The sequence below is a fragment of the Hermetia illucens genome, chromosome 2, assembly GCF_905115235.1.
Source record: "Hermetia illucens chromosome 2, iHerIll2.2.curated.20191125, whole genome shotgun sequence".
NCBI lineage: Eukaryota > Metazoa > Arthropoda > Insecta > Diptera > Stratiomyidae > Hermetia > Hermetia illucens.
The window spans coordinates 98498561-98519865 of NC_051850.1; the positions used below are offsets into that span (position 1 = coordinate 98498561).

The following is a 21305-nucleotide window of genomic DNA, read 5'->3' on the forward strand; positions in this document are numbered from 1 at the left end:
CAGATAAGCTCCAAAGGCCATCCCAATATTTTTCACTTTCAAAAACTGCACTGTCTGGACGCTCTTTTGCGATTCGTTGAGTGATCTAAAGAAGTTTCGCATGTTTCTCGCTTATTTTGCATTCTGCACAGGTTTGTGGTGACTTTCACTGCACTGTCGAAACCGACTGCATACGAAAGTTTTTCCTTTAGTGTGTCCAGAATTTCAACTACGGGTGTCTCAGTGGGGATGCATAGTTTCGGTTCACCCGCTGCACTTTGTTCTTGACACGGCTGCTGATTTGAGACACCCTAGCAATGTGCTGCCTTAGCGGCACCGACGTGCTAGGCAAATTTTTCATGCCAGATCTCTTCGGTCTTTTAAGCGAATAGTACGAAAGCGAACCTTTGTTTGGGAAACGAGGGATCCTAACATCACATCCACTTGATGTTGGACCGGACTAAATGGAGAGCAACTTTTTCCCACGTTTTTCTTTTTCCGCGGACCTCTCGTTTGGGACATAACACCCAAGTATTCAAAAAAAAGAAAAACTGACGGTTTCGTCCAGAGGAGAGACAAGTCGGAAAACCGAAAGCTGGGCATTTCAGGAATGAACACTTTCCTGTTTTATTATGTGAGAAACATTGAATACATGATATTTCCTATTATATGCTACATTCAATTGAGCATTAGTTTCAAGAACCTTTTACATAAATATCTTGTTCTGGAAACATCTGCGTCGTTCATAGTCCACTTTCGTTAGTATCTGGTTTCACAGTGACAGCTGATTATTCTTCAATTGGGTTACTGTGGAAGGTAGAACACAATCTGCCTGTCAAGAAAGCGCCACCGTTCCCATATGGAAAAGGTGAAGTGGTCCAACTGAGTGTTTAAATTAAGGTCTGATCCGATTACTGTCCCATACTATAAAGATTTTTGAACGCGCTTTTGACAACCGAATTCACGACATCGGCTAAATACCCGTGAATTAAGCCGGGTTTGTGAACAACTACCGAAAAAATCCCGAGAAGCATCGCCTTCTTTACATTGCATTCCTAGATCTAGAGAAAGCTTTTGACCGTATGCCACACAAACTCTTTCGCAACAGCTAATACCAGAAGAACCTATGGGCTGGGTTAAATCGCTCTACTACGATCCAAAAAGTAAAGTGGGAAGTGTGGCGGGTATATCGAAATCGCTTCGTGTCTTTATCGAAGTTCATTAAGGAAACGCCTTCTCACCACTCCTCTTTGCTTTTGTTATTGACGCTGCAACACGGGATGTACGAGTACATGTTAAAAAAAAGTGTGATTGCCTCAAGCACTATCATCATCAATGACGCTGACCTACTCAGGATTGAGCGATTTAAATACCTCAGATCAATGCTATTAGCCAATGGTGAACTTCGTTATGAAATTGCTTGATGCAATAGCGAAGTGGCGTTCCACAATTTGTGTACTTTGTGACATATCTACGACCCAAAATTTACCTTAGTATCCCCGGCCCTGTCGTCCCCTATAATTCTGAGTATTGACCGGTAATAAACGGCGCCACTATGATCATGTCCGAAATGAGAACTTTTGCGATCCGTATGGTGTTGCACTAAACGTGGAAAAATGGCGCGAGGAACCCTCTATGGTATGGTCAGATAATTCGTGATAACAAGAATTCACCTGTTGAACATCGGAGTAAATGGAAAACGCCCAAGAGCCGAAGCAACGGTGGCTAAATAGGCTGGGTGGTGATTTGAAAGTCTCTCCAAGCGTTCAAATCAAGCTTTTGCCAGAAAAAACTGGTGCATACGATGAAAAAGGACCGACCTCACTTGCGAACAGGGCAAAGACTGAAGAAGAAGACCTTAAATATTCTTTGCTGAGTCCGTGGAAGTTCACTCAAAACAAATACAAACAAGTCGGAATTTCAGCAGCTGGACGATTGAGATATAAAGATTTTATGAGGCTGATATTTGGCGCAACCAAACCAAACCAACATTTCCTATTAATATACTACTGTATACTGATGTATTATAAAGCAATAATAATACTGTCAAAAAAGTTGCACTACGTCCTGGAAGAACGATAGTGTCGCTGTACTGGTTGTAATAACCTATTAACTGTAAAAAACTGCAATATGCTAACTACTGTCAAATATTTCAATTTTGCATCTGTTATTTTCTCCTCTTTGTCATGCTATCCCTTGGTTTCAATAATTTAGGATACCGCCTAGAAAGAATCTCAATCTTCCTTTACTTTAGGCAGCTCCTCCCTTCGTTGATGCGCCCCCACCTTCTGAAGATCGCTGTCTTCCATGCATCTGTATATGAAGATAGAGAAGAGTTAATCTGGCATGTCTGTGTAATTCGCTGTCTGTTATATTGAATGAAGTGAAGCGTCGCCTTCCTGTACCAGGCACCAAATTTCGTTTGAATTGATGCAGCCGTTTTGAAGAAAAGTGTGTGTAGACAAAAAGACTGGAAGCTGATTTGTATAGGGTTTTGCTTGACTCAAAACCTTATCAATTCACGATTTCGCATCTCAATGCTTTAATAATCAGTGACTGGATCAAAAGAAATATATAAACTATCGGAACACAAGCGTAAAAAGATTTTGGAAATCAATGCCCGTAAGTTCTGTGATGCACCTATCGATGATTGTTGGGCCAACGATTATTATTATTATTATGTCAACGGTCAAAGGGATTAGATTTTCGTCTGCTACTTGTGGTCCAGCCTAAAATTAATAGACAGGGAGTAGCTTTCTCCAAACTACAGGTTTTTGTTTTTAACGTATTTAAGTAATTTCGGGAGCGACATATCCCTTCTTCGGTACAAAGCTAACGGTAAAAACAATTTTTGTCCAACACTTTATTTCTAGAGAGAAGTGTCAGATGCAAACGCAGCTTTATACAGTCGCGGAAAAAACATACTCAAAGTTTTTCAAGATGTTTTCCGTTAAAAAACGAATGTGTTTTTAATCTTCATGTTATATGTCATACATGACTTTGTAGCATATAAATCGAACACACTGAAGATGTACGTACATATGCATAACGTTAAACGCGTCTTGAAAAATAGTTCACAATTGAGATTATAGCTATGTACTCAGGGATGGTCTAGCGGACTGTGAGGTATCACCCGAGACAGAGGAAACAACATGAGTTAACGTCAGGGTGGCAGAGGTGGCTAGAAACCTGCTTAAATTTGTTAGGCAGCCAGCACGGTGGTATACATACGATCACGTCTCAACGGACACTTCCATGGAGCTGCAATTAGTTGTAGGGGGACTAATATGGTTTCAGAAGTTAAGCATAACTCTACTTTCGGGATTTGGTGGGGCTGCAAAATTAGGAGAAAGGGTGCATGCCAGGCGGATGATGGTTCTCATGGCTACGGATTCCGCAGCTAATATATCTGAAATTTGAAAATGTCTGCATTCGCCAAAAGAAGGTTGAACGTAGCTATTTGATAGGACAAGCAGGTCATTTATTTCCGCATTCGTGTTCAAAGTTCCATTAGGAACGTGATTACAATCAAACTAAAAGTCAGCGGATACTCACCCCAGTTTCCTGGCTAAATGTGGAACTGCTGCCTGTAATTCAGTAATAAGAAGCAGCTTTCGTCTAAACGTTTGTTGCGCTTTATTTGATTCTTTTCATTTTAAATAGCAATGTCTACAGAGTTTTTACAAAATACAATTTATAATTGTGTTTCTGCATTTTGGTTTCGCATAAACTAAGATCACAAGGCTTCCTCAAATTCGTAACGAAACCTTCACGCATACGTGGTATACAATGCGTAGGTATAATGTTTTTGTTTCTTTTTGTTAAAATGCCTATCTAAGAATAATTTTCACATTTTTTGCTTTTTTCATCGTAACTAGAAAAATAATATATTTTTATTAAACATTCGAAAATTGATGGAAGAAAAATTGTTCTTGTTTTTGATAATGAATTCAGAAAGTTAAGGCAGTTTTTTATCTTTTCCTTTCGCTTGCATCCTTGGATTGCTTATCTTGAGCATGAAAGAGTAATAATTGATTGCAAGGCTTAAAATTCGTAAAGACAACTGATAATATCACTAACAGAAGGATGAAGAGTGTCAATTAGCAATTACAAATGTAGGCGCTAAAAGTGTCTTATTGTGCCTTTGAGTGTGGAAAATTATGGAAGTATATCCTTTTCTAATCTGGTTGTAAAATGCTTAGAATTTCTCGGTTTTCAGCTAGAACAATTCCAAATTTTGACTATTCTTAGGAATTCTCTGGGGTTTGATCATCAGCGATGTCTGCATTGTTGGAATCTCCTAGAGAAATTCCGGCTACAGCACTTTGTACATTATCAATAGAGTTATCACTAGCTTTTGGTTGGAATGATGTGCGTTTTATCTCGAAAGCTCGTTCGAAACCCAGTTTGGTATACAAATTCCGGGACGCCTCGTTTTTTGGACGAATTACAACGAATGGACGATATCCACGCTCAATAACTTTTTTCGTTAGGCTTCGAGCCAGGTGAATGCCATAACTGCAAGAAGAGAGATGTTAACATTATTTGATTCCCTAAAGAGTTCAACTGTATGTGAAGAGCAAAGGGCTCACCCCTTCCTTCGGAATTCCGGCTTTGTTTGCATGGAAAACATTGCTCCATAATAGGAATGAACCATCCAAGCGACTATCTCTCCAGTATCCTTTTTGTAAATGCCTACACCAGGAAGCCTCTCCACCAGTATCTTAAATAAATCAACACATTCTATTTCATTTGCTGGATAAAGGTCGTGTATGACTTTCACATCGTCAGTGGTCAACTCACGCATCTCTACGTCGTCGGAAGACAACCTGGAAAGAAAATTTCCAGTGAAATTTAGCAAGTAATTCGATTGTTTTACTTGGATAGTACTCCTCTAGTTGTAAGTCCTCTGATAATTTATTGTAAACGTATATGTCACCTTCTATCCCCTCGTTTGAGCTTATTCCAATGTTAAATGGTTCCAATTGATTCATAATGGCCATATGTGTAAAATTCAAGCAAATTGGTTTGCTCCAATCAAAAAGAACATCCTCATCTTTCAACATGTCAACACATTCTATATTTTTGGTCGGACAAAAAATTCCAAAGCTTTCGTAAATGTTGTCATTTGGCTGAAAAGAAAGTCAGACTTTAACGAAAATACCACTTAGGTTACCACATTTTCCCAATTACTGTCAATGTACATCCCGGGAAGTGCAAGCAAATTGGTGTTTCCGGCCAATCCTTTGTGACATAGAAATAAAAATCCCAGATACGATCGTTCAGGTACGTTCTGATAGTTTGATGAAACTGAGGAAGAAGTGAATGTCAGAACCGGAGAAGTGAGAAACTGTGCGTATTACCTTAATGGATTCGGGTAAGAACTGCTCTAAATAATGCATTACTTCCTCCAGCTCTTCTTCAGACTCAACCAGGCGGAAATACTTTCCTTCTGCTTTAACTCCCATTTCTGGGGAAAGGAAAAAAATATCAATTGCCACCTACTTGACTAAAAACCCAATCGATTCGGCTTCACGGAATTAGGATCGCCGTCAGATAATTTGAGCCTAAATCGCTGTTGAGTACCGAAAGATACTCTGACGGAAGAATGCTCTACAAGATTTGAAATTTGATAGTGCCAGCACTATCGATTTTGAGCTACGAATTTGACTGTGTTTTTCCAATTAGTACATTGCAGGAAATATGATTAATCACACCGCATAGATAGTTTCTCGTCCGCAACTTGTAAGTCTTACTATAGATGTATTTACGTACATGGATTTGAGGTGTTTCTACTCCGTGGAATCCATATAAAGCTCCCAACTCATTCTATCTAAAGAGAATATGTAAGTAATAAAACGACTTATTAAGGATTCATGGCACGCGGAGCTATAAGCTACGAAAATTGTGGATCATGGCCAAATATAAAAGAATTTGATTGGCTTCTCAGGACTTCCATTTGCTGGAATTTATGTAATTGGAACAGTTATCGGATGTACCATTTCGACAATTTGCTGGTGCAGACTGTTCTTCTCGTTGAGCTGTATTTATATATATACCAGGTACCGCCTGCGACTCGCTGAAGACATCTTTATGCAATATTATCACTGTCTGGTACGAAACCTGGCGTAAGTGTAGTGTACAATAGCTCCTAAAGCAGCAGTTTTTTCTGGATAAATTTTTAGTCAAATATCCTGTGAATCTACTAGACTTCGGGTGGGAGCTGATGGCCTACTGAAGCGTATTGATTTGCCGAAATTTCATAACCTTCAAAAATGCGTTCTGCTAGCCCTGCCTAGCTCTTTATAACAACAATACTCACTGGAAAGATCCATACGTTTCGCACAATTCAAACTTCTCACAAATAATCACAGATCACTTTAAGCTTCTTATCACTAAATTAAGACTTTATTGAATATCGCGATTCTAAATTGCTGCAGATTATTTCCACTTTTCGGGTTAGGCCTTGCGGAGGACACTGGAGGCTTGGATTCGAGTTTCCACACTGATGTTAGATTGCCTCCAAATTCACCTCCAACGGCCGTTCCCAAATGAATATTCAGAGAAGACGATTGAATTCTCAGAAAAGGTAACTTGATAACTTCGCTGATTGCTCCTAAATGCCACTGAGAATGAATTTTTTCTTCGACTCGGCCAAATTTAATCTTCAGACGGGAATTTTCACCAAGTGAGTGTGCAACTATTGATTTTAAGCACAAGACAGGACGAATGTAGTCGTCTCTGTTGCCGACGAAACAATAGTCAAACCGGCGGCTCCGTACTTATACTGGCAGGCGAGAAGGACTTCTCGGAGGTAGGAAGCAACACAAACCTACGAAGCCGTTGCTAGAGCTTTTCCTCATGCACGCCGCCAGGAGTCGGCGCAGAAAGGATTTGGGAAATAACCTTGATTACATACGTATTCGTATGTACACAGTTCCGCTCTACATCTGATGCGCTGCTCAGATATACATACTTTAGATTAAATACCGTGTACACTTTGCGACAATGAAAGCGCTACAAAAGGATAAGAAAAAATCGTACTTCATGCCTGAGTGCTCTGCGAGCTAACATTCGTAATTAGTTGATTTTGGAGAAGCAAATTCTCTAAATTCCTTCATAATAAAACTAAGATAGATGCTAATGAGGTACATTTCCGAAATAAATAGATCAATTGGCCGAAATTGATGTTCAAAACATTCTATTATTGCAAATTGTGTTAAAAATCGACCACCCAAATACCATGGTCTTAGAGGTTATGGGTATGATTTTTGGAAAATCTCTAGTAGGAAACATTCCGTTGATTATACCTACATTTACGTTTTCTAGCTATTATCCGAATTGTCGGAATCTCGGCAAAAGCCGCATTTTACCTAATACTTGTACTAAGTGCCAAACATTTAGGCTGGGACGGTTCTAACTACTTAAAAAATAAAAGGATATTGGTAGTGGTGGTTGATGATGGGTTAATAGGAGAATATGTAGAGAACTCCCCATAAAACTGAGCACGGATGCAGAATGGTACATTTCTGCATAGTTTGAAGCAGACTGTATGAGAGTCTGAGGACATCAACCGAAGCAGTGCGTGATTTGGGTATAATGCCTGTAGCTAACAATATTATAGGAACTACAGCCACTTTCTCGAGACGCCCGAGTTTTTTGAATTCTCGAGCCAGTGGCTCGAAATTCAGCCTCTTCTCCACATTTCCGTTCAATGTTACTATTATGGGGGATAGCAACATCGATTATATATGTAGAGCGACTGATCTTGATCTGATTTTACCCCACTTAAAGATCGATCCTTCACCTTAAGTGGAGTCAACCTGCGTTACAAACAACCACGTGCCAGCAGAGCATCCTTCAGATCACCAACTCGAGCATGAGTGCCTTGTCTAGGTACTTGTAAAAGTCTGTTTCAGTCATACCTTGGATGTGCAGGTCACCAATGCCATGTCCGGCATGCTGCTCGTGATGATCTTTCCGGATTGCTTGATTGCTTGAAATTCCATCCAAATATTATAGCTAAACATATGTATTATTCGAAACAGACTTCTGAGGTGGTTATCAGTACCAGCATACATAACATCATCTAAGTACATCAACCGCACCTAGCGCGCTGGCCATATTTGATTGCAGAATCATGCCCTCTACCTTGATTCAATAGCCATGAAAGGCGATTCAGTGCCATGCAAAACCAAAGGGGATTCAACGAGTCGCTCTGAAAGATGCCCATTCGTATGTGAATCAGCTCTCTCTCAGATGAACGCACTGACAAGGTGGTATACCATGCTTCCATGTCTGTCGCCAGAGATTTTGTTAGTTTCGGATTAACGCGATACAGACATAGGACGTCGATTAGGCTTGGTGTAATCGACATAGCAACTAAAGAGATTTCTTTAGCCTGTAGTTACTTGTCTTACAACTACGGAGTCGATGAGTCGAGTAGCTCTTTGCAACCCCTTGATCCAACTCGGCAGCCTTTCTGCTCCTTCGGACAGAATGTTGGGGTCCACAAGATGTGTATTAACCCTTCAACTAATAACGGGCGTTACATTTTTATAGAGGGCTGGTAAGCAAGTAATCGGTCTTATACCAGCAAGGTCCTGTATAATGTCCTTTTTAGGGACAAGGTAGGTAATTCCCGCAATGAGGAAAGGTGGGAATTCCTCCGGCTGACTAATGACCTGATTTATGCTGAATTGTTCATGGTGGATCTCTTCGGTCACTCAAACCGATAACACGAAAGCGAATCTTCTGACCGTACAATCTGACAGCGACAACTGAATCACAATACACAGCTCATTATAATTGCAGCAGCAACATATCAGTATGCAGTTGAGGTGCATCATTGATTTGAGGTAGAATTTCCGGAGTTACCCGAGATGTATAGAGCCTAGGAATACCTGTTCTACGCAAAGGATCCATTTTCAAAAATTCTATGCACGCTCTCTCTCCGAACCTCAGCGGAGATTTCAGCTGAGCGGTGAACAAGAGTGCTTCGGGGAGAATTGAAACTGTTGCCTGCAGTGCGGCGTGGTGTTGTTGATGCCGCCGACTCCTCCCCCATCGATTCTTGGTCACGAGTCTCAGCGATGACCTCAAGTCGAACACATTCCCTAATGACGGCTTAGATTGTATCGCTGCGAGTAATAAAGCGGTACTGATTTGCGACTCGCTGCACAGACATGTACGCAAATTGCGGAAAAAGCGCGACGAATCTCTGGTGCAACAGGGGACGGTAAGATGTTGTACCTGCCCACGCCGTTATTTCGTAGTGAGAGAGAGACTTCATCCGCTGCCTACGCGAGCCTGCTGAATTGGTCGCCACTGATTGTAGGGAAACAGGTATAGTATGTTGTATCATCGGAACTTTATTATAGATTCCTCTGTTGTTTTGCCTAATTCTCCACAATGATATTATTTACAGAAAGAAGAAAATAGCAAAATGTTTGCCTTTAATGGATGGGGGGGAATTTACGAACAAGTTCCTGAAAGCTACTTTAGACTAGCGTCTTTTTTGCAACACTCATGTAGATTCAAAGGACAGACAAACTATTAAAACTTATTGACTGTGCTGGCGAACCTTTGGTTCAGTGTGGAGGACCACCCCTCCTATGGTATTATTGATTTACGTTGCTATCATTAGGTCGGTGTTGTCCTATGTAAATTGTGATTTTTTGTCTTTTCTATTTCATGTCCGTGTTTGGCCAGTAAATTGTCTCTGTTCTCCTCCCCTGTAAAAGATTTCTAATATTCTGTGGAACAGGTGAACTCTGTATGTGCTATGATTAGTATGAAATCTGGTGTGAGACGTTTTCGAGTAGTTAAAGATGTTGTATATGGCTTTTTGACTTTTTACATCATTTTATGGTGTACAATGTTGCACTGTTTTTTGTTTAAAATGTATAATAATAAAATCGTTCATTGCCTACCTTTTTTGAGGGGTGGAAATCTTCAAACAATACTGGCCTTGATATACCAATGTGTTTAATTATTACCCATTTACATTGTATATGCTTATCACTTATCTGTCAGGAGATAATCGACATCATTGCCGAGTTGACTACCACTGCATCTCCTGAGAGACTCAGTTTATGGGCTTTAAAAGAGATATGCAGTACTTTTCCCCAAACTTATGTTGCATAGAGCAAGACCGAGTGCACCACCCTGACTATAAGCAGCCTACAAATGTACGGTGGCACTCTTTCATTCGGCTTTATCCTCACCAGAGCCATATTTGCCATGGATGACTTATCGCAACCATACGAAACTACCAAGTATTTGATGGCCGGCTTAGAAGTAATGGTATGATTCCCAATTTTAATCCGGGGCGTAATTTCTTTTATGGGACTTGTTGATGTGAACTGCTTCCGGCCTTAACGCCACTGATTACTTCACATGAGTCTAACTCAGCATCGTCTAGATGCTTTACACAGTCAGCGCTGTGTCGTGGGAGTAACCCCGCCCCCCCCCCCCCCCCGGAACCGGGACATTAAGGATGTCATTTTACATTATGTTCCACAGAAATGCCACAATACGAATCTCTGAGATCTGGTAAGCTCTCCAGACGTCAAGCTCTGCTGTCGCCAATTCCACCGCAGATCACCAGCAGCTCATCTCCGACTGCTATGGGAATTTCTCTAACAAGCAGAGGTTACTAGAATGGGCTATTTTCTACAAAAGATTGTAGCACGTGATCTGTAGAGATGAACGAACTCAGAACTATCCCGTCACGATTCTATGTTAGCTTGCTTATAAGCCCATTTTCTTTTCCCTCGTCGATCCTACCTACTTCACTCTGAGCGGATCGTCAGGCTCGGTGTCAGGCTGATTGCAAGCTGGCCAGTTCACTATTCCAGCAGTAGCTGGATCTTCTACTAGCAAATATGTATCTCCCAGGCATTGGCGCTCCACATGCTTTGGCGACGCTCTGCATTATATGTAGAGCTCCATCCCTGGAGGTGCTTGCTTTATTGAGCTAATCTGACCACACCTCAATCAATGCTCGCTAATCCGACGCGGACCAACTTGATGTTCATTTCGATTTTGGCTTTCAATGTGCGAATCTCCTGCGGTCTGACTCCATACATAGTTCGAAACTAATTGCTTAGTGGTTGCTGGACGTGAAGTCCTTGCTAACTTGCCAGGACATATTACCTATAAGTGGAAGGATAATAATAGATTTAGAATTAAAGCAAAACCCCCCTTTGCGATAGATGTTTACATAACTAATATTATATTTAATTTGAAAAATGCTTCTAATAGGCTGCGCCGTCTTGCGTTAGTCCACCTGCTCTTCCACTCGGGGACCGACACATTAAAGACACTTTGCGTCGAGAACAAGACAGTCTAACAAAGCTTGAAATTCAGAAAATGTAAGGCTTGCTGGGAGGTGGCAGCTGAACACGAATACACCGCCTATTTTTCTTCACACAAAGGGTCTTCTAGTCCTGCAGTACCTCCAGCTGTTGTGTTGAACACCCACTTCCGACAGCTTAACGCTGCAACCACTGAACAATTCGGTCGCTTTTCGCCACTTACTACTTTTGAAGACGTATTTGCTTGGCTTGTCATTGGAAGTAAGTTGACTAATTCTTCACATCTACAATACATAATTTAATGTTCTTTCTCAGTGCTTTGCGCTCAGCGAAATTTGAAGCCTGGCCGATTGAATGTTATGCGGTGATATCAGATGTATTAAGGGGGTCATCGCGTGTGAAGGCCGTTTTTTTCGCTCTTTTCGGACATTTTTTGTGAAGAAATTGATAAATATATAAAAAAGAATTTTTCGCCATACATTTGTTGGTATCTTGAACATTCGTAATAATTTTTCTAGCCCGATAGCTTATTTCAATATTGAAATACATAGCAATTTATACACCCATCTCCAAAAAAATGTGTTTTTCTGCTGCCACGCTAGAGGATGCTGCGATCATCTTGAAGAAAAAAAGTAACTGGCATTTCAAAGTGCAGACCTAACTGCAGTCCGCAAACTAGGATTATTAAAAAATATTAATATTAATATTAATATTTTTGGTGCCGTTTTAAGCTTTTTTTGGTGAATACCCAAGATATTAGTTAATATATGGTGAAAAATTCGTATTTGTATCTTCATCCTGTTCTTGCCAAAAAAATTACAAAAAAAAAACCAAAAAAAAACGGTCTTCGGGATGACTCCCTTAATAAGGTTTTGTTCTACACAAAACCTTAAAAATGTATAACAGTGACACAAAGTTGAAATGATCTCCACAATATAAACCGGACTGCACAGAAACCAAATTTCGGCTTTCGGTTTGATGTTTTCATGAGGAACTACCAACTGCTGGTCTACTAGAGTTTTTTGACATGACTTGTGACATCACACAACATGGCGCGGACTTTTAGTGCGTTAGAATTAGTTGAAATTTAAAATATTATAAAAAAAACAGTTTTTTTTCCAAAGGCGTAAGGTCTATTGAAGCAAAACGCATATATGTCAGTTTCTTCGCTAATCGTTTGCTAAGAATGGTATATTCTGCATATGTAAAATGGATCTCTGTATAGAACAACAGCATCCTAACTTTCATCCGTTTTATTTCCTAATTTTCTTTTTTGTTTTTGTTTCTGAAAAGGGATTTTCTGGCCCGACGCTCAGGGTTGCAGCATTTCATGTAATCGTAGGGATTGACCCGTTTTTTACCTTGAAGGCTTTCAATTATTTGTGAATAGAATTTATTATTTGCTGAATTCAGTGAGGATTAAAGTGCAGCTGGTATTTTTCTCAGGAACCAGCTAAGAGATTTGCAAATGTTCAGAACTGTACCTTAGCGTTCCAAGACCTCAAAATACTCTACTGTATTAATCCATATTTGATAAGTTTACTCGCTAACCTGATTCTACTACACTCCAGATATATATGGTTTTACAGCCGGAAGAAGTACTGAAAAAGCAATGAGATTAGTGCATAGTGAAGATACTACTATTATTAAAGTAATGACAGCATTTTTCGCTACAGATGAAAGATAAAAGCTCTTTAAAAAAAGGTAACTTCTATTTAAAATGTTTCGCACCAAAAGGCCACTGTTTTTCGATTTCAAACTTCTGATGTTAGCTTTCAACCCTAATCGCAGAAGCATTAAAGAAATATTTTAAATTTATTAATATATACAATTCTGTCCTATCAATAGTAAATTGGTACGAATATAGATTACTGGGAAGAACTATCTTTTTATACTCAAATTTCCAAATCTTTTTTCATGTCGTTGAGTGTATAGTGCCTTGGAGTGCAGGCAAAATAAACTGATAGTCGTCCTGTATGATGATGTGACTCAACAATGCTGCTAAGGCCCGCGGTTGTAAGGGCGCAAATGCTGCAGCAATGCAAGGATACGACTTGCGACATTTCGGCTCAACTTTCGTTCCACGTTCTGGGTCCTGGCGTGCAAGAAACCATTTGAAAATATCACTACGCTCGCCACACTAAATATAGTACGTATTGTATGCAACGTGCAAAAGTGCAGCCAAGTCCATTTTGAAAGTTTCAAATAGCGATTAATCTCGACACGAATTACAACAAAAACCGAATTCAAGTTCACGAGGATAGTATTACTTGCGGTGCTACACCAGTTTTTTGTTTCTGAAGGTCGAACGTAAATTTCCAGTCCGCTTCACGTGTTCCCTTGAGGTAAACGGAACAAGCTTTACGTAGGAAAATAAGGGCAATTTATGTGTCCACTATTTATGCCTATGCACCTACAATAAGGGGTAATCGTATTCAGATTTACCCTTGTGTAGAGAAAAGCATTGCAGCCAACACTGACCTATTCCCATTTTGGTTAGAAGTTCGATTTGTTCATTATAATTTACTATCACATAATATAACATATTGGGAGTCGCAATGTCTAGCTAGATATAAAATACGTATCTGAAATACAAAACGCGTCAACTTTAATGGGGATATTTTGGCTCTTCGGATGGAACAAGGAACGCAATCTCAAATATTTATTTTTTTCTAGGGGTCTCTCTTTAATTTTTCTAGTTAGGGTTTTATCATCAAAAACATTTTGGGTGTTTCACAAAATAGCTTACAAGATCTACTGTTTCTTACTTCCTAGAATGTCAGAGTTTCAATGGTTTTTGATTTCGTCCAGAATTTTTGATTAAATCACATTACCCGGTGCGCACTTAGCCCTATATTTGGGGCAAACATACCGGATCACGCTTTTCGAAACTTTGGAAAAAACCAAAACCTTATTAAAATTGGTTCATTATCTACCTGGACGGGGGGGTCTCCTTATACAAAAAAACATTCCTCTTTCACCAAGGTATAGGGCCATGTTGGGAAAGACCCCGATCAATACTTTTTCAAGCAGGTCTTAGTTTTGAAATTGGTTGGAAATGGGAGAACTGAGGGTATTGGAATATAAACGGAAAAATCTGAAAAAAATCATAATGATTTTCACTTTGATATCCGCCCAAATGAAGTTCATCATAGTGAAACTTGCTTAAGTTTACCCCAAAATCATAAAATACTATAAGCCATAACATTCAGCATGATATTAGGAAATTCAGTAAGAATCCGTTTCATATTAATAGAATTGTAGTAAGTCAAATTTGTTTTGTTCCCGTAAATTTACTCTCTTGTCAGGAATCACTAGCAAAATACCAGAATCGCACGGTAGAGAATAATTTGACTTAACACATTCTAATTTTCTACAAATGGAACCGTGGCACACAAAACTATTCTTACGTGAGAAATCTTCAAACTCATTCATACCTGAGGCTCTGAGCTTCTGGTTTGAAACCTGCTCGTTTTTTCAGTGGGGAAACCACATTTGAAGGCCTTTTTCCACGCACTTTTTTGAGGTTTGTTTTTGGAGGAAAGACGAATTGAATGAAATTTGGACATTCTATTAACAATATTCTGTACAACAGGTGTTGAAAAAAATATTTCGATTTTCATAATTTTTTTTCACTAATTACGCAAAAAAAGACAAATGTTGACCTTGGTAATTTTGTAAAAAATCATCCCCCTAAATTTCATAATGATCATAACGAAAAAGTCGAGAGCTAAAATTCCCGCGAATGTAAAAAACGTCCTTTTGAAAAAAATGTTTGGAAAATCCTCTTTCGGATATGAAGATATTTATCACACCTAATTACGAACGAAATACAGTCACAATAAATGCAAATGCCCTGGGGCACTGACGTCAAGTATTTATAAATACAATATTTACATAACGCAACGGGACATGAGCCTGTACCCGATAATCGCTTGCTTCTACCTCTTCAAATTCAAAAGGACCAAGGGTTTCACTTTGAAATGTTTGCAGCATATTCCGAAATATCTAGGCTAACGATCTATGCAATAAAAAAAGTCGATTCTGATAACCTTCTAATGTGGTTTCCCCCCATAAAATAGGAGTAAATGATGAAGTCCGCAGTACGTTTATGATGTTCTACTGATAGCAATGAATACTTTCAGTGTTTCGTCCCTAATGATCAACCATTGAGTCGTTGACTCCAACCTTGACCATAAGCTGATTAGCCCCTGGTATAGTTGGTTGCCTCCAGGTTTAACCAGTTCGGCTGTAATTCCACCCGCTCCCGGCAGCTTATTAATCCTAACGCAATGAATTTCACGGACTGTCTGACATGGTTTGTGATGACAGTATTTGGCCGTAATTTTCAGTTGACAGTACCTCCAACCCGCTGATATTTGGGTTGTTGAGTAGTTCACCAAAGTGCTCAACCTATCGCTCCGATATGCCCATACAGTTGGCAATAAGATTTTCCTTTTTGTCTCGACAAGATGGACATCCTGTTGTGCATGGCTTCATCTTGCAAACTTGTTGGTAAAACTTCCATGACTGGTGGGGTTGCTTCCAACAAACATTTCGTGTCACACTGTTAGTTGCATAAACCACACTTTATTGTCATTATTGTTTTTAGCCGACATTTCGCCTGAATAGGAGCTCCCTCTCCAATATGATTGTGAAATTACACGTGGGGCAGACTTTGAGGGTTTGTTCCACTGCCTCGTAGAAGGGATCCTTCTCCGGATCTTCAGTCTTCTCTGTGGAAACGCGAACGCTAATGATTCCGACATTTCGAAATTTGCCTCGCAATGCATAGTCGTTCGCTTATGTTTCCAAAGCCTATAACAAGCAACCACATGGTTTACTGGATAGCCACTATATGATATTGGCCTTCTCCAGGAAGTCAATCCCTGTCCAGCCCATCCTTTGTAACGATATGACATCAGCCTTATGTTGTGGCAAGATATCGGCCAGCTGCCTAGAAACGCCTGATCTTTACAGGAAGTGCACATCCTATGAGAAAATACGCAAACCTTTTGTTCCATCGTTATGCGGTCCATATATTCTCAAGTTCCTTTTCTGGCATCATAGTAATTGTTTCCGTGTAAGGTTGTCAGCGCTACCCAACCCCAACTTGGAGAACCACCACTAAGAACTCCCAGCTATCACCCCGTGGAGGTGAAGATAGAATTTCGTAGTAGAGCCGTTAGGACTGGTTTACAAGCGTTTCCCAGGTTTGGTGAATCTGTACTACCGTTTGACTGTTCGGCTTAGCCCAAACCAAAACCTTCAAGAGTATGGTCACACTAAAAATTAATACAAGTTTCAAATAGTATGTGTAGTCATTCCATCCATCCGGATATTTTACCATTGAGAGACGTGGTAAAGTGCTGTTCCGCTCCTTTAAATTGCCTGTAAAATATTTCGTGATTCGGTTTACTGATCTGAAATCTCCATTTCCTGCAGATTTTGTTTCGCAGACCAGCATAATAATAAATTCCTTTTTTCCACACGCATATTACTTTGCGCTTCCTGAGATTTCCAATGGTATCGGAACTCAAGCGCGTGATAGGTTTGCGTCGATTGTGAGTGTTGAGGTTAGCAACACAAACCCGTGAAAAACAGTGCGAACAGCTGCTCAGCTTTATTTTTCAGCATCGTTGCCGTGAACACATTTCCAATTCCATTCCAGAAAGCGGTACCCTACTAAACTCATCGGCTGACTAACTGCTTTTCAAGCCAATATGACGGGAACCCAAAGTATCCAGACCTTCCCGTGCAAGTCTATTGAAGCATTTCTATACCAGTTTCCATACCTGGCTGGACCTAAGTGCATTAATAATCAATTGGTTGTCAGCCAAAATATGAACATTCCGCCTCTTTAGTTTGCTTGGAGGTTGTAGTGGGCATATATTTTCACCAGAACTATGCAAATGTGCATACGTATTAGTTAAAAATCCGTTTTTATTAGACCAATGGCCAATGTGTCCGCTCTGGCTCTTTTGGGGAACACATCAGTGAACCAAGTAATCAGCTGCTAGTTAAAGCCCTCACTGCCACGCTGTCTTAATTTGCCTTGTTGCTCTTTCAAAATCAAACGAATCAAAAGAAACCTCATTGTTATGCTATTCCTTAGTATCAGTGATTCATGATTCCACCTAAAAGGATTTTTGACCTTCCTTCGATTTAGAAAGCTCTCTACTTCACTGATACCCCCAGGCATTTTAAAGATTGCCCTCCATGTCTATATTTGTGAAGATGGCGAGATTTGACCCCAGAAGGACCTTCAAGTTTGCCGTTGGGCACACCCCTATTGCCTCAGTGATACACACCAGCTGGTTTCGGGAGTTTGCATAACTCCCTAATGTCCGGATGGCTCAAGTGGTTAGAGCGCTGGACTGTCGCCGCGGAAGGCCGCGGTTCAAAGCTCACTGGTGGCTGAGGGGTTTGTTATCGTGACTGAATGTCGGATGCCAGTTGACTCACCTGTAAATGAGTACCTAGCTCAAATCAGGGCAATAATCCCGGCCGAGCGCAATGCTGACCACACTGTCTCCTACCGTGTACTGTAGTGTACCGTTGCGGAATGAAATGTTTTAACAACCTGCAAAGCGCTGATGCAGTATGGATTGTTGTGCCAACGATTATTATTATTATAACTCCCAAGATGTCGTGCTGAGCTGAATTCTATCTATCCGCTCCAGATGAGTTTTTGATCTAGAGTAGTTTCCAAACATTTGACCACTGTTTTTTGTACAACCTCCATGCTATGTATTCTGATGGTTTTAAGTGGATTAATGCGCAGCCCACATTCCTGCACAAGATACTAATAATTCTGAATCAAGTTTGGACCACATTAGCAGTGATAGTACTCGACGCTGTGTACAATGGAGACTGGAATGCTCGAAATTATATTCATTCCGTAATAAGGCATTGCACTGACAACTGCAGTGTCAACTCCAGCATTTCGTATTTTGGAATTTGAAGACCTGTTCTTCTGTTAAGTCTGAAAATGTCGAACATTCCATATGAGGTATAAGGCATGTCAGGTTTATGCCTCAGTGTCCTGCCGATGATCCTTCTAATGGGACAAATCACGGACAATTTTAGCGCCTTAAGCTCCCCTACAGAGATTATTCCTTCTGACTTTGCTTTCCAATATTCGTTTAGTCGACCGACTTTAGGAAGTTGGCTTCTTACGGTAATTCCACAGCAAAGCTTGATACGGTGTTTTCCTTTAGTATTGTTGGCGCCAGATGGGACTACTTTTAAACAAATTAACCACGTGCTGATTGGACGCTGCCACTTCTCAGGCTTGATGAATGTCAGAATATATAGAGGGCCCAACATAAGCTCGGATCACTATCTCGTTAGCATAGTTGTCCGGGCTCGAATTACAACACTACCTGCAATCCTCTCTGGCAATGAGGTGAGAGTGAATACTGAAGCCATTCACAACACAATCCTCAGTAACACCTATAAGGGGGAAATGGATGTCTTGAAGATGAAGCATCAAAAAATGATCTTCACAACCACCTGGTGAACGTTACTATTGATACGCAAGAAAAGTCGGAATGACTGGTTCGACGACAAATGTAAGTTAGCAACGGAATGGATACCGAGTAATGTTGCATTCTCAAAGAACACGGGCACGCACAGAAACTTTACACAAACTCCGTCGAGCGGAGATTCCACTTCACAGACGGAAGGAGGAAGCCTGGGAGAACCAACAGGTCTGTGAACTCGAAAAGTACAGCGGGGAACTGCACCAAGCGCGAAAGTTTTACCAATAAGTCAGCAGGATGAAGCCCTGTATACCTCGATACTCATCCTGCCGGGACAAAGAGTGAAATCTGATTTCCGACAGAATGGGCATATTGGAGTGATGGGTTGAGTATTTTGATGAACTGCGAGTTAGAGGTCCCGCCAACCGAAGACGACGGACAAATCCTGCCACCACTAAGCGTAGAAGTCGCGAGAGGTCGATGGAATTACAACCGAATTGCCTAAATATGGAAGTGACCAATTACACCAAGGTTCATCAACTGATGCTCAAAGTGTAGGACAGCGAATTAATGCCTTATGGCATTATCTGTCCTTTATATACAAAGAGGCATACCACAAAGCAGTAATTATAGGAGTTGCTGAGTACCATCTATAAAATATTCTCCGCTATCGTGCTAGGCCGGATAGCCCCATACGCCGAGAACATCATTGGCTCAAACCAAAAAGGCTTCACTCAGGCAGATCAGCAACAGATCAGATTTTCTCTCTGCGGCAAGCCATGGAAAAACTGTTGGAATATAACCATCAGTTGCACCATCTTTTCATCGACTTTAAATCCACCTATGACAACATAGCAAGAGTAAAATCGTACGCGGTCATGAGAGAATTCGGTATCCCAACGAAATTGGTAAGACTGACCTTGACCAATGCACGAGGCCAGATAAAAACAGTAGGATCACTCTCGGGACCATTGAATATCAAAAACGGTCTAAGACAAGAGATGCCGAATCATGCGTCCTCTTCAACCTGGCCCTGGAGAAAGTGATTCGCGATCCAGACGTAAATGCGAGAGGCACAATCCTCTTCAAGTCCACAAAACTACGAGCCTACGCAGACGATATTGATATTATTGGAAAGAGGTGCAGTCTACCTTCATCCAGATCGAGCAGGCGGCGCAAGATCTTGGGCTGCACATTAATGAAGATAAGACGAAGTACATGTGGCAAACAACGAACCAACAACATCGAATCGCACTCTCAAAACGAAAACAACGAAGATAGGCGACTACAACTTTGAGACCGTTGGAAATCTCTCCTATCTAGGGTCGAAAATCACAACCGATAACCGTTATGAAGACAAAATCCGCGCTCGGTTGTTGGCTGTTAATAGAGCAGGTTACAAAAACTGTTTCGCTCGAAACGTCTCACCATAGGGACAAAGCTAATACTGTACAAGACTATGATCTTACCAGCGCTTATGTATTCCTCGGAAACCTGGGTGCTTAGCAAGAAAAATTGCAAATTCTGGTCGCGTTCGTAAGAAGAATCGTCCGAGGAACTTTTGGCACCCTACATGAAGGTGGGCGATTCCGTAGCCTATATAACGACGAAATCTATGAGCGATATCACGACCGTCTGGTTGTGGATGAAATCCGGCTCAACAGGTTGCGATGGGCAGGTCACTTAATCCGTATGGATGAAGATGATCCTATTATGATAGAAAAAAAAAGACGAGGCAGACTCTACTTCTGGAGATATCGAATTGGTGGGCTTTGGCGCAAAACCGGGTTGTCTTGTGTTCCTTATAAAGGTAGCCCTAGCCCAGATACCGGTTTTTGCGCCGTTGATGATGATGATTGTTGGTTTCCTCAAATTCAGGTGAAATTATTTTCATGGCTCTTGATAATCTTCTTCCAGAGCTGTTCTTTGTTGCCTTGCAGTTTCCAGAAAGTAAATGTCTATTTGTAAATACTGAAAATCTTAGATCTATGACATGAAGTGGAAGAAAGAAAAGATGATTAAGATTGCGAAAAAAATTCTTTTCGAGGGATATAAATACATGTGCGTGTTCCTACCGTCGCTAAGATAATAGCTTAAATATTTTTCGAACGCGTTCGACACTTGTTCGACAAAATTGCAGCGTTTTGAATCTTCTTGCATCAACAACATTATCACCCTTCGAATTATTCTGGAGCATGTGCTGCATCAATATACAATCTGAGAGTTGTGAAGTGTAAGGCGAAATCCGCCAAGATTGGACCTTGTTATCTATAACTTTTCTTCTCATTATCGATTCAACCCTTTTGGTTTGTCGGGAGGAGGGGCTCAATGATCGATGTCATTTTTCCTCAAGCAGATCGACTTCACTGATGATATCTGCTTGTTCTCTCATCGACTCGTAGAACTTGGCTAAATGATTCTGAGAAGAGCTGATGATGAATATTAACAAAAGAAAGCTGACTGTCAATGCACTCTTCTTATTTTCACAGAATATTAAGGGGTCGTCAAGTTTCCATATCTACCA

At 40.6% G+C, this 21305-nt stretch overlaps 2 protein-coding genes across 2 annotated transcripts in view; one reads left to right on the forward strand and one right to left on the reverse strand.

Moving 5' to 3' along the window:
• Positions 1-21305, forward strand: part of LOC119649598 (CCN family member 4) — a 236649-nt gene that overhangs the window by 196346 nt on the left and 18998 nt on the right. The gene's annotated exons all lie outside the window — the stretch shown is intronic.
• Positions 3592-6782, reverse strand: LOC119649597. The gene is made up of 6 exons (XM_038051811.1): positions 6302-6782; positions 5343-5449; positions 5173-5289; positions 4870-5111; positions 4572-4808; positions 3592-4497 (listed from the first exon to the last, which is right to left on the reverse strand). The coding sequence occupies exons 1-6, from the start codon at positions 6312-6314 to the stop codon at positions 4227-4229; spliced, it is 987 nt and encodes a 328-aa protein (XP_037907739.1). The 5' UTR covers positions 6315-6782; the 3' UTR covers positions 3592-4226.

Coding starts and splice junctions, on each gene's coding strand:
- LOC119649597 (XM_038051811.1), bottom strand. Junction 4,809..4,869: donor GAGGACTTACAACTAGAGGA/GTACTATCCAAG, acceptor TTTTCTTTCCAG/GTTGTCTTCCGACGACGTAG. Junction 4,498..4,571: donor CCGGAATTCCGAAGGAAGGG/GTGAGCCCTTTG, acceptor CTCTTCTTGCAG/TTATGGCATTCACCTGGCTC.